This window comes from Kogia breviceps, chromosome 14 (assembly GCF_026419965.1).
Source record: "Kogia breviceps isolate mKogBre1 chromosome 14, mKogBre1 haplotype 1, whole genome shotgun sequence".
NCBI lineage: Eukaryota > Metazoa > Chordata > Mammalia > Artiodactyla > Physeteridae > Kogia > Kogia breviceps.
The window spans coordinates 26,179,463-26,193,033 of NC_081323.1; the positions used below are offsets into that span (position 1 = coordinate 26,179,463).

The 13,571-nt window shown below is 56.7% G+C and overlaps 1 protein-coding gene across 6 annotated transcripts in view; it reads left to right on the plus strand.

Annotated features, from left to right (window-relative positions):
- The window catches only part of LMF1 (lipase maturation factor 1), a 98,304-nt gene that overhangs the window by 66,080 nt on the left and 18,653 nt on the right, over positions 1–13,571 (plus strand). For 5 of the 6 annotated variants that reach the window (XM_067012640.1, XM_059038485.2, XM_067012639.1 and 2 more), the window contains 2 exons: positions 5,020–5,085; positions 7,904–8,071. In XM_067012640.1, coding sequence (XP_066868741.1) covers positions 5,020–5,085; positions 7,904–8,071 — 234 coding nt within the window. Of the gene's footprint in view, positions 1–4,975; positions 5,086–7,903; positions 8,072–13,571 lie in introns of all 6 variants that reach the window. The other variant, XM_059038486.2, reaches the window with a different exon arrangement.

Here is a 13,571-nt window from a genome sequence, read left to right on the forward strand (position 1 = left end):
ACACATGTCTACGGTAGCCCTGCTCATCATGAACGCAGACCTGGGCACCAGCCAAGTGTCCATCGACGGATGGGCAGCCTGTAGTGCATCCACACAAGGGACAGCGCTCAGCTGGGAGAGGGAACCAACCCCCCGAGGCAGTGTTGCAGACAGACCCGAAGTCCCTGGAGGAGCACGGCCAGCCTGAGCCCAGGGCCACAGGCCACCAGCTCCTATGAGTGTGAAACCCCAGGGGCAGACGGAGGCGGCCCCCTGGCCAGTGCGTTTGGAATTTCCTGGAAAGTGGTCACGAAGAATGTTCTGTGGGATGGAAACCTGTGTCCTGTTTTGGGTGGACTCCTGATTGTGTACAATTGTCAGACACATTGAGCTGGACATTTCATCTGTATGCGTTCTGTTTCATGTGAATTGTAGCTCAACCCTTTGACTTAAGAGTCCGTGTGAGTTTGCTTTTTCACACAAGGATGCCTGTGAGATGCAACCCCGTTAAGGCCACAGACCTTGGAGATTAGGGGATCACAGCTCACCGCAGCCCTTGGGCCTCACCCCAGAGCCCACCGTTGGGAGTGAGCCACGCCCCTTTCCATCCAGATGGCACACATTTCTGTCTGAGCCTGCTGGCAGCGAGTCCAGGTGTGGTGACGGCCCTCTGTGTCCGCCTCTGAGCAACGCTGTCGCTGCTGTAGCATCTGTGCTGGGCCCACAGCTCCCACTTCCCTCACTGGCTTGGGAAGGAGGATTCCTGGAACCCAGTGAGTCTGCACTTGGGTCTGTGCGCTTTCCCTGGAGGCCCAGGACTGCTCTGAGTGGGTGAAGCAGGTCATCTGAAGCAGTTTCCACGTTGCTGTGTGGGGTCCCAGAGATGCTCCGGCCCCACGGTGGCAGCAGAGGCACTGAAAGGTGAGCGAGTGAGACGAGACACCAGACCCATTAGCAAATAAGAGCAGGAGCTCGGTAGGAAAGAGCCTTCAGGTCAGGGCCTCTCTGGAAGTCAGTTCCTACAGTAAAATCTTATTAACATAATGAAATAAACGTTGGAATGTGACTCACTCCCAAGACCAAGTCAAGCGGTTATCGCTGCCACTTCCTTGACGAGCCTGCCGGGTCCTGGGATCACCACTCCAAAATGAGAGCGGTTATTCTAATTTGCTTTATTGCATTAGTGTGGGCTGCTCTGCTCTGTCCTCCTTCCCGTAGTGCCACCGATGGAGGCGTCCTGGGAACCTCTGGGAAGCGCCATCCACGGGCTCTGACCTCTGCCCAGCTGCACGCCCCTCACGGCAGCCCCCTGCCCAGCAGCTCAGCGCCCTCTTTGTGCTGTCTCTCTGCCACTTGTCTTGAACCAGCCTTGGTGGGAGGACAGTCATACCCAGGCCTGCAGTAGCTGTGAGGACCAGAGACTGTCCCCTCCACCTGCTCCACGGCCCCTGCAGGTCTGGGCAGTTTTCACAAGCTCTCGGGGTTCGGGGAGGGGGCACAACAAGACCCCCCACCAACAGCATCCACGATTTCTCTTCTTCCCTGCACATTCGGCTCAGAGGTTCCCCTGTAGCTGATGTGGTGCCTGCCATCTGCGTAGTTGCACCACTGCACTGGTGAATTCAGAGGGTAGATTTCCATCTAATCATACCCTGGCGTCTGAAAGTGCAGACACTGCCCCAGACCTGGAGAGAAGGGGCTAGGCGGCAACCCTGTGTAGTCTGGGGCTCCTTCAGATGTGGAGACAGGTCAGTCCTGAGAGACCCCAGGCCAGCCTGTGCGCACTCAGGTGAGATCTGAGCGCTAAGCCATGAGCCTCACTCTGCGGTTGTCTACCTGCTCACAGAGCACATGGGGTCCCGTGGGTCCAGCTCAGCTCCCAGGGGAGATGCAGAGTGCTGCCGGGTCTGAGCAGAACCGAGGCATCCTGACCCCCACCCCCACATGGCTGTGAGCACGTCCCAGACCAGAAGGCCTGCTCCAGGGAGGGAACGGCCCCTCTTCCCATACCTACAAATCCAGGTTGATGATGCTTCTCCTTTGTGGGGAAGGAGCAGGTGTAGGACTGATCACCCGTGTCTGCAGATGGAGAAGAGGATTTCCATAGAGACAGAGACTCTGACGGTGAGAGAACGGGGTGCAGTGTACGTGCAAAATGGGGGCACTGCCGAGGGAGCTCTAGGTGCTGGCTGGGACCCGAGGGCTGTCTCCCCTCCCCCAGCTGCAGGCCTGGAAGCCCCCCACCCAGTTAGGTGTGATGGGACTTGTGCAGCTTCACGGAAATTGATGTTCTTTCTGTGGCAAAAGGCCTTGATTTTTCCCATTTCCAAACGGGAGATTTTAAGGAGCATGTTCTTGGACCCGTGAGCTTTAGAGAGAAGCCCCTGTGCATCCCCCAGGCGCCTGCCCCCACCCGCTGCCCATAAGGCCTGAGGTCTCCTCGGTCACCCCAGAATATTCCAGCATCCTGGCACTCACCCTTTCCCCAGGGAGAGCAGAGATTGTATGGACAGCTGGAGGTCACTCGGTGTGTTACTGGTCTGTCTGTGCCATTTTTTTGGAATTAATTTTGGGCTGAAAAAGGCTCAAAGAAGGCTTTGTTCCTTTGACACTTACTCTGGAAGAAAAAAAAATCCGTGGAAAATCTGACATCTGCATTGTAGAGAGAAATCAATAGATGGGGAGGAATATAATTATCCTCCACTCCCAAAAGAATGTTTCAGATTTTTAAGTGTCTCATACCAGCTTAGAATTTGAATGACATTTTAATTATTTTGTTTTTTTTCTTCTTTGCCTGGTTTGAATCTCCAAAGAGTGCCTCTCGGATTCCAAGGGATGTAGGGAGCAGAGCCTGCACTCACGGGGAGTGAAGTGTGACAGTGGCTGTGTTTTCCTGCCAAACGAGCAGGCACGTTGCCACAGAAACCAGCGGTTCATCCGCGCTGGCAGGACACGATAGGCTTTCTGAAGTGCTGTTTCTGTACAGATGCGACCGTGTATGGCAGAGTTCACACTGGAAGTTGTCACTGGTACTTCTGTGATCTAAGCAAACCCAGTTTCCAGAGACTTGACTAACCGCTTCTCAAGGTGACTAGTTCTGTGAGTCTGTAGACAGAGCAGGCGGGTCCTCGGAGCATGGCTCCACGTCCGCTACACAAGCTCCCCTGACGTGGGGTCGGCCCCACTGCAGGGTGCCAGGCCCCAGAGAGGTGGGTGCAGAACAACCACCGGGTGTGAATGGCGCCCAGGACAGCTGAGTATTGTGGCCTCCATGGGATGTATTTGTAAACTCTCTGCTGGGCCACACAGCTAGCTCATGCCTGGCCCATGTGCTCGGCCAGGACATGGTCACTCGGTCTCACTGTGGAAGCTGCCAGCATGGCCGCCACGTGGGCTCTAGCTTCCCTGTTTCTTGTCCCTGCTCCTTCGGATGTCTCTGCATCTGTGCTGCCCACAGGGGCCCAGGCCAGGTGTCAGCTGCCCCCTTGGCCCATCCTGTGGGCTCCACGGTCCAGGCAAGTCCAGGGTGGGACACGTCTTACACCTTGGGCAGCCATCCTGCCTTGCTGGCAGCGTGGCCGTCAGAGGACCTGTCGACTCACACTGTCCTGCCCCCTGCTCAGAGCCCTCCACTGCTCCAAAGTTCTTCCCCTATGGGAAGGTCAGTTTTATGTGCAAGTCTGGCTGGGCTGCCACCCCAGGTATTCAATCAAACCCCAGTTCAACGTGGCTGCCAGGCTGTTTTGCAGATGTGATTGAAGTCCATGGTGAGTTGGCTCCAGTGAGGAAGGGTGCCCAGGACAGGCTGGACAGGTGCGAGGATGGGCTGAGGGGACTCGCCCCCGAGCAACTGCAGCTGCAGTGACCACCAGCCAAGAGAGCCAGGCTGCCATCCAGGCTGCTTTCTTGGCGACACAGTTTCTCACCTTCCAGTCCAGCTGTCATGTGAGACAGATGTTAGGGCTGAATCTTTGCATCCAGCAACGGTTTTACTCCTGTTGGTGAGCAGTTTGCTTCTGACCGTGAAGGGATCGCGTGGAGCTGTGATTCCCAAGGGCAAGTGAACGGGGGAGTGCGGCAGGCAGTGAGCTGACTGTCCTCCTGGTCACTGTGGACCGGCCATGCTGGCCGCTGCCCAGCAGGGAGACTGGCAGGGCTGCAGACAAGCTCGCCCACAGGCTGCACGGCGGAGGCCCTCTCTCTGCAGCCACTTTCCCGGCGGACTGGGCAGCACAGGAGTTCCTCAGCCCCTCCCGAGCCTGAGCACCAGGGTCTCCCGCGTGCTGTGGCCTGAGCACGGGGTCTCCCGCATGCTGTGGTGGGTGGATATTCTCACCGAGGCCACCAGAGCTCCTGAATCATTGTCACCTTAGCAGCTCGGACTCGTGTGCTTTGCGAATTTGCCCTTTTCTGAAGCCTCACAGGTGCATTACTATGGTGATGCTCAGAGTCTAAAAACTGGGTTTTAAAGAAACACAGGAGGAACTGATTTTATAAAAAGGGAAGAGTGGGATTTCCCTGGTGGCACAGTGGTTAAGAATCCGCCTGCCAATGCAGGGGGACATGGGTTCGAGCCCTGGTCCAGGAAGATCCCACATGCCACAGAGCAACTAAGCCCATGCACCACAGCTACTGAGCCTGAGCTCTAGAGCCCGCAAGCCACAGCTACTGAGCCCACATGCCACAACTGCTGAAGCCCGTGTGCCTAGAACCTGTTCTCCGCAACAAGAAGCCGCTCTGCTGCAATGAGAAGCCCGCGCACCACAATGAAGAGTAGCCCCTGCTCTCCACAACTAGAGAAAGCCCGCGCGCAGCAACAAAGACCCAACACAGCCAAAAATTAATTAATCAATTAATTAATTTTTTAAGCATTTCTTTTCCCCTGTGTTTGCTGCTTTTAGTCCTCAGAAACCTTAAACATGTCTTTCTTGGACTTTGTTCAGATTTTCCGTTTCATGTTGCTTCAGGCATCACATGAGGTCCGTCACTCCTGCAGGTCCATCCGGAGGTGGCTCACATTCCTCTCTGTCTCCTCGGCAGGGCCTGATCAAGATCCGGGGGGACCAGTGCTGGCGGGACCTCACCTGCATGGATTTCCACTACGAGGTGAGTGGCACGGCTGTGCGGCGATGTGGGGGCACAGGTGCAGGCTGGGATCGTTTCCCTGTGAATCACCCCGAGGGTGTTTGGCATCGTGGTGTCAGCTCATCAGCATTTGCCCCGTGCCTGTCACTACCTGTTTTCCTCATGTGGGGCCCTGCGTTCCTGCTGGGTCTGGGGCGCCACCTGTCAAGCAGGATGTCTTCTTCTTCGTTTCCTTCCCCGGGGCAGTGGGCAGCAGTCTCCTCCCTCCTGGGATCCCACTTGGGCTCCTGGAGAGGCCCTGTGGGAGGGAGGGCCCCTTGCAGATGCTTCTTTCCTGCCTGTGTCCTGAACCCGCTGGGAGCCAGAGCGAGGAGGCCAACACTGCACCCCAACAACTGCCTCAGCCGCCTCGTCATGCCAGTGCTAGGGAGCCCTGCCCAGTGCCTGCCTGTGCCTGCCTCATCCACTTGCCTGTGTCGGCCACTTCTGGGTCCCAGGGTGGAGGTCTGGGGACTCAGCCCAGCACAAATCCCAGGAGGGGCAAAACAAGGGCCAAAGGTCTCATGGGCAGAAGACCCCACCCATTCCTGGCCACAGGGGTCCCAACCCACACTGGGGCCTGGCTCTCCTGCCTGGGCATCTCCAGGACTGGGGGTCGGTGGTGGGGGGTGGGGCAGGGGGATGGACAGGAGAGCCTTTGGGAGTGCTTCACCTCTGAGTGCGTTCCCTGCTGGCTGCCAGCCAGGCCCTCTCAGCCCCAGGGGAGCAAAGAAGGTCCCCCCTGGTGGGTGGGGAACCTCGGCTGGTCTGTGAAGGGGTGGGAACAGAGAAGGAAGGTCTAGCTGGCTCACCTCCCACCTGGAGCGGCTGGTGGGCATGCAGTGGACGCAGTGGGCACACATCCCGCCTGCCTCTGGAGGGGGGCAGTGCAGGGGATCCCAGGCTCCCCTTTCCCTCTGTCTGGTGGGCATAACCTGTGTTGATGAGAGGCAACGTTGGGGGCGGGCAGTGCGGGGGGGGCTCCCCTCGAGGCCTCGCTCCCCCAGCTGCCTGTGGCTGTAGGTAATGTGGGGCCTTCAGCCCTGAAGAGCGTGCAGGGTCACATGTCCCTCTGCCGCCCGAGGCTGGGCCGCCTCCTGAGTTGGGTCCTGAGATGTGACAGAGGGGCTGCTCCTGTGCTCAGTCACCATTCCCAGTGCTGCCCACGGTGTGGCCTGTCCACAGCACACATCTGTCCAGGGGCCATGGCGCCTTCCGGCAGCCTCACTCTCACGTGCACACATCCACATCCACTTGCATACACATGCGTGTACACACCGTATCCAGGAAACGCTCTGTTGTTTAAAAAAGCTGAAACATTTGGAACTGATTTGATGCTGCCTTTTTGTGTTGTTAGTGAAATTGCTGCTAACCCCCAGAATATCTCCAGTTTTAGGACTGGCAGTTTCATTCCACTTCGGCGTTAACCGTCATGTGGTGAATCTGACATCAGGAAACGCAAGCCTTTGAGTGGAAAGGGCCCGGACAGTTCTGCTCCCCCAGCCCCGTGTCTCCCCAGGGCCCCGCCCCCACTGAGCCCCCCACCCCCCAGCCCTGCACACCCTTCCCCAAAGGGGTTGCCTCTCTGTGTCTGATCCGCCCTCCACGTTCACAAGGTGGGAACCTCTGCAGCCAAGACAGAGTGAGAACACAGTTAAACGCAGTTTTATGAGCCAGGCCAGCAGGGATGCAGGGCAGGGAGGCAGCAATGCCCAGACCGGGTTTCTAACACCTGTCTCCACCCAGAGGGACCAGACTCCTGGAGAAGTGGCTGCCCCCGGGCTGGAGCAGGAAGGGGCTCAGGTGACCCTGAGCATCTTTAGAGCCGGATAACAGGGACACGCTCAGGGTGGTTAAAGCTCAGCGAGTACGACAACCCACGTGTCCACACCCACGTGGGTACAAGTGGAGAGGAGCGACCCTGTCCTCACAGCAGACACGGCACCCTTCACAGACTCACTCTCCACAGACGGCAGAGGTGCAGTTAGCCTTATGGTGGGTGCTGTGGGTCCACTGGGTCTGGGGCTGCCGCGGCCTGGTGTCCCACCCCAGCCAGCTCAGCATGGAGGGCCACCTGCACACAGAACCCGTCACCGATGCTGGATGTCCACACTGGGGCCACCCCAACCCCACACAGTGTCAGCACAGCTGGCCCTTCTGAGCATGGATGGCCACGTGAGCGGGGAGGACAGGACCTGTGGTTGGAGGCGTAGGGCCCATCAGCTGGGCCCTAGGCGGCTAGCACCACGGCTGAGTCAACACGTGGGCCTCAGGGACCTGCTGTGCCCTCCCACCCTGCACACGTGTGGAGGCCGTTCCCAGGAACACACACGTGGGGCCGGGACCCGCTCCCCCAGCCTCCACTGTCCTCCAAGAGGAAATCCACCAAGTGTGAGCGTCCCACGGTCCCGCCTCTGCACCTGTGCCCTGTCCCCTCGCGGGGGGCTTGCCAGTGCCCATGCTGCTCAGGGCTCTGACCACAGACTCTTCCCCAGCATCTGAGCCCCTGCATTACCAGGGCCCTCAGGGTCCCCTTGAAGGGGTCAGTGTCAGAATTACAGGAAGCCAGGTGAATAGAGAAGGTTGGGACCCACGGTCCCCCACCATTCCCCATCCTGGTGATGTGTGAGCTGCTGGAGGGTGGGCCACGCCGCCGGTCTTCCCCGCACCTCTCCCGGCCAGGGTGGCCCCATGCACCCCCCTTCCCCAAAAGGCCACCAGCGGGCACCACAGAGCAGGGCCAAGGAGGGCAGCTCTCCACCTCCAGGCGCAGCTCATGGGCCTCCTTTTCATCCCACAGACGCAGCCAGTGCCCAACCCCGTGGCCTACTTCCTGCACCACTCCCCATGGTGGTTCCACCGCTTTGAGACCCTCAGCAACCACTTCCTGGAGCTCGTGGTGCCCTTCTTCATCTTCCTCGGACGGCAGATGTGCATCCTCCACGGGGCCCTACAGATCCTGTTCCAGGTGAGCAGCCGCTTGTCAGTTCCCAAGGAAAACCTGAAATTTCCACGTCTTGTTCACCTCGTTTATGGAGGTTGGACCTACAGCATACTCGTTGCTCTGCTAGTTTTGTCTCCATCTTTCTGTTCCTCGGTGTCCGGGGGCCCATGTGCTGTGCTGCCCCAGATGATGGGTGCGGCAGCAGCAGGAATGGGGCGTCCCACACCTGGGGTAGCCGCCTGTGGCTTGCTTGGTTGGTTGTTTATTGTGGCCATTTCTATCAAGTTCTCTCATTTCTTCTTTACTAGGAAGTTCTGTGGGTTTTGTTTTGGGTATTTTTAGTCATGAATGGGTGTTGAAGTTTAGCAAATGGTTTTTTCTCCACCAGTTGTGAGAAGATCACTTTTTTGCCCTTAATTTGTTAGCGTGAATTACATTACCACTGCTAAAATGGAACCAATTTTACCTTCCTAGGATAAATCAACTCAGTCGTGCTGTGTATACTGTAACATGTTAGTGGGTATAACTTGCTACCATTTGGTTTGGGTTTTTCATGAAGTTTGTGGTTTTCCATCCACACTGGCCTTGTCTGATTCTGCTCCAGGTTTTACTCTCACCCTCGTAGACAAGACAGAGTTGGTTCTCCTACATCACTGCCTGGCCCAGGGGGAGGGGGGGTGGTCCTTGTGGCCACTGACAACCCTTTTGTGCCTGCCACACAGGCAGGGTCTCTGTTTTTTTTCTGGAGGCAGTTGTGTTTTGTTTTGTTTAATATTTATTTATTTATTTATTTTGGCTGTACCAGGTCTTAGTTGCAACATGTGGGATCTTTTAGTTGCGGCATGCAGGCTTCTAAGTCGTGGCACGTGGACTTCTTAGTTGTGGCTTGTGGACTCTTAGTTGCAGCATGCGGACTCTTAGTTGTGGCACGCGTACTTCTTAGTTGCAGCTTGCGGACTCTTAGTTGCGGCTTGCGGACTTAGTTGTGGCATGCATGCAGGATCTAGTTCCCCAACCAGGGATCGAACCCGGGCCCCATGCATTGGGAGTTAGAGTCTTACCCACTGGACCACCAGAGAAGTCCCTGGAGGCAATTTTAATGGCAGACGTTTTCCTGGGAATTTGTCCATTTCATCTGTTTTCAAATGTGTTGGCCAAGGATCAAGTCATAGTAATCTCCTGTTTTGCAGAGTCTGGATTTGTGTCCTTTTCTTCGGTGTTGCCTCTGTGACAGCACCGAGCAGGATTCTTTTTCCAATGAGGCTCATGCTCTTTAAGTATCATGTATCTCAGCTGGTACATTTGCATTTTATTTTATTTCCACATCTTTGTGTATTCTTTTTGCCCTTTTTAGCTTTCTTTTGAGGTTTTTCTCATTCCATTATTCCCCCTTTCCTAATTAGCAAGTTATACACTCTGTTTCTTTCAGGCAAGTACACACTTAACTAACTGAAAGTCTAAATTTAATCCCCATCCTTGCTGCCCTTACAACCCTGTGGCCTTGAAGTGCTTTGATTGTCTCCCCCTACCTGTTCACCTGCTTTTGCTGCCAGTATTTTAAGTTGTATTTTGTTTTGTTTTTAATTAATAGACTTTTAAAGAACAATTCTAGATTCACAGAAAAACTGAGCAGAGAGTATAGAGTTCCCATATCCTTCCCCCACAGGAACACCTGGCATTATAGTTAATGTGATACATTTATTACAACTAAGGAACCAATATGGATACTTTATTGTTAACTAAAGTCCACAGCTTACATTGGGGTTCACTCTTGGTGTTGTGCTTTCTATGGGTTTAGACAAATGTAAAATGACATGTATCCATCATAATATCATACAGACTTATTTCACTGCCCTAAAAATCCTCTGTGCTCCCTGGATTCATCCTTCTCCCACCCCTAACCCCTGGCAACCACTGATCCTTTCACTGTCTCCATAGTTTTGCCTTTTCCAGAACGTCATACAGTTGAAATCATCCAGGATATAGCCTTTTTAGACTGGCTTTTTTCCTTAGTAATATGCATTTGAGGTTCCTCGTGCCTTTCCGTGGGTTGAGAGCGCGTTTTTTTATTGCTGAATGATATTGCACTGTCTGAATGCACCACAGTTTATCCATAAACTATCTGGACTTGGCTGGAGGGCAAAATCCTGGCTGGTGGGTGACCCTTGCTCCCAACAGTCTCCAGTGAGGGACACCCCCAGGAGGCCAGGAGTGCTCTGCACTGTCCCTGCCCCGTGCACACTTCAGCCCCGTGGCTCCATCATCCTGAGCTGCGGGAGGAGGCTCCAAACAGAGGCTCAAGCATCCTTGTGAGTGTCCACCAGCGTGGACACTGCCTCATGCTGGACCTTCCTCCATTGTCAAAGGATGTGCAGCCATAGGCTCTCACCTTCCTCTGCTGATGGAGAACATGGGTCCAGTCCCCAAGGCAACTCGGAGGACCTGCCTGGCACACAGTATCAGCAGGAACCTCGGTCTGCTTAGGCTGCGTGGTCACCATGGTGACCAAGAATCACTCTCAAGACTGCAGGGCGTTAATTAGTTGCTGCTTCAGCCACTTTTACAAGCCTGGGACCACTGGGACCCTTTGAGGGCTGTAAAGTCTACTGGGTCTATAGGGACCCTCCAGACATCCCTCAGGCTGTACTGACCACCTACCACTTTCTCTCCAAATAATCTGAAGCCCACCTTTGGCAAGCAGTAAAGAAAAGCAAATTGTCATATCACTTAAAAAACACAGTTGAAGGAAGTTTGATTTACTAGTGCAGGTGAAAGGGTTCAGCTACTTGAAAATAGGATTGGGGAAGATATTTACATTGACCTTTGACCCAGCAGCCTGGAAATGCCCTTGTTTATTCACTTGGCATGAGTCTTGTGGTGCTTCAGGACGAGGACCCGCTAACTGGACCCAGCCCAGCTGAGTCTGTGTCCCAGTCTGGGGCACTGGCGCCTTCACCATGGGGGACTGTGCAGACCGGGGGCGGGCGGGGGGGACTCAGGTATAGACGGCTCCCAGCAGCTCAGGCCACATGGCTGGGTCTCCACCTGATTCTGGGTCTGGTGCCCGGGTGGACAGCGGTGGCACAGGGACACTGGGCGGGGGAGGGCCAGAACAGGACCTTGAAAGGCCTTGCCAACAACCTGCGGCCCTGGACGCTATTCCCAAAGGCAGGCCATGCACTCGCCTTCTGTCCCCCAAGGCCTTGGGAGCCTCAGTCCAGGTATGTCCCCAGCATCATCCTCCCCCACCCACACCATGCCCAGGACAAGGTGGGGCATGGCCCAGGGCTGTGGCTCTTCTCTGAGGTCTGGTCTGATGCCCCCCCAGGGGCCGGGCCTCAGGTGTCCAGAGCAAAGAGGACAAATGGCCCCCTGGCCCAGCTGCACATGTCCAGCCTCGCAGGCAGCATGGGGCACACAGGGCAGTCTCATGGGGGCACGTGGCCCTCTGCAGGCCACAGCACTGGCCACCCCTGGACTTGAACGTTGCTCCCGTCTCCACGCCCACGACCCTAAGGGTCCCTGGTTCTGTTTGTTTCCGTTCGTTCCCCGGGAGAGGGGAGAGGGTTGAGGATGTGAGCACACACGCACCTCCTCCCACGCTCAGTTTGCACAGCTGTTCCGGAAGGTTCTGCAAGGCCTCCAGAGGCAGCCTGTTGTCTACTTGGAGAGGCGCACCATCCCCCACCTCAGACCCCCACTCTAATGCCAAGGAGAGATGCTGGAGGGGCAGTGCTCAGCTTCCACTGTGGGCCAGGCTGGACCTCCCATCCTGGCGTGGAGCGGGCACTCACCAGGCTAGTGGCTTCTAGTCAGTGCAAAGACGCATCTCAGATCCCAGACTCTCCTCCCCAACCTCCCACCACGTCCTGCTCTTTCTAATCTCTGTAACGTCGACCACAGACCAGGGGACATCACTGTGGGGAACATCACTACAGCTTCGGGTGCAGCGAGCTGCCCCCAACAGCCCCTGAGTGACCCACCCGGAGCTGGGGTCACAGCATAACTGTTCCAGGGCTCCTGGCTGCAGAACATCATCTGCGAGTACACATGTCCTCTGCTAGGCTGTGGGAGCCCAGAGCCCAACACGGGAGTCCCAGACACACAGCCCCTTTCTTCAGGGGCATCTCCTGGGCCCAGGGTCCCACCTCCCAGCTCGTCTTCCCACCTGGCCCCCACCATGGGGTCACAGCCAGTGTGTGCCAGACAAGGGCACGAAGACGGCATTATGAATCCTCAGGCCTCCTGCTGCTTTATTAGAAACAGGGTTCCATCTCCAAAACTGCTCTGGTGAACCCTAGTCTCTGAGTCAGGGCCCCCTAGCTGGTCTCAGGGTGGAGTGACTGGGGAGGGGTGTCTTTGGGCCCCAATGGGCCAGGGTGGTGGAGGGAAGCCAGGCATCACTCAGAGGTCATTAGGGCCCCATGGCCACTTGGTGGCCTTTAGACAAAGTCTTCTGAATTCTCACCAGGATAGAGAATCCTGTTGTGCCAGAACATTCCGGGTCATGGCGTGTGGACCAGGCATCGGAGGCCTCAGCCCCATCCCAACGTGAGCTCTTCCTGCCACATGCAGGGGGTCAGGGCCGCTCAGGTGGCCGTGCCAGGAGGATGCATCCTCAGCTCGAAAGTGGGGGAGCCCGAGCCAGGAGCTAGAGGACAGCGCCAAGGGTGGCCTGGCTAGACGCTGTCCCGCAGTGGGGGCAGCTCGTGAGCCTGGCCCTCCTGTAGCTGTTTGGAGAAATGATCTTCCCCGGGGCTGGCCCCACGCTGCTCCTGCACCTGAGTCTGCAGCCAGGGCTGAAGGTCACTGGGGTCACTGGGCAAAAGGCTGAGGCCGCACCAGCACAGCCTCCTCAGGAAGCAGAACTCAAAGCCCCCGCCCTCCAAGGTCACCGTGCCAAGTGGACAGCATCGCACCCGACCTCAGAAGGTTGACTCAGGCTGTGCCGTGTCCTCGCTCACGTGGCCGCAGGGCTACAGGGTGACGGCCTCTCTCTGGTGCTTACATTAGGGGGTGGGTGGGGCGGGGTGCTGCTTTTTCCAGTTTTCCTTTACAGAGGTGGGGACGCTGCCCTCTCAGGAAGGCACAGGTCCCTGAGCTGACCGCACAGGTCCCAGCCCTGACAGTGCTGAGCCGCTGGGCCCCTCCCCTGGGGCTCTTCCTCGGCCTCCAGTGGCCCCATCAGGTCTGCCACCCCGTTCACTGTGGGTGGGTAGGCGAGATTGTGGTCCACCAGGGGTGGCCTGGGCGTCTGTCCCTCCAGGAGGGCTTGGACTACAGCCAGCAGGACGACAGGGTCCCAAACCAATGCCAGGGGAAACCTGTGCAGCGTCACTGCTGTGGGACCCACGCTGGCCGAGGCCTTCACCCGCACCACTGGGGTGTGGCCCTCACGGGTCCAGAGGCACCAAGAGTCCCCCCGATGGCACTCATTTTGAATGGAAAATAACTATGGTTTGGAACAGAAACAAGGGTAGGAAAAGACCCCCATGGGTCCCTGCTGGTCATGTGCGGGGTCTTC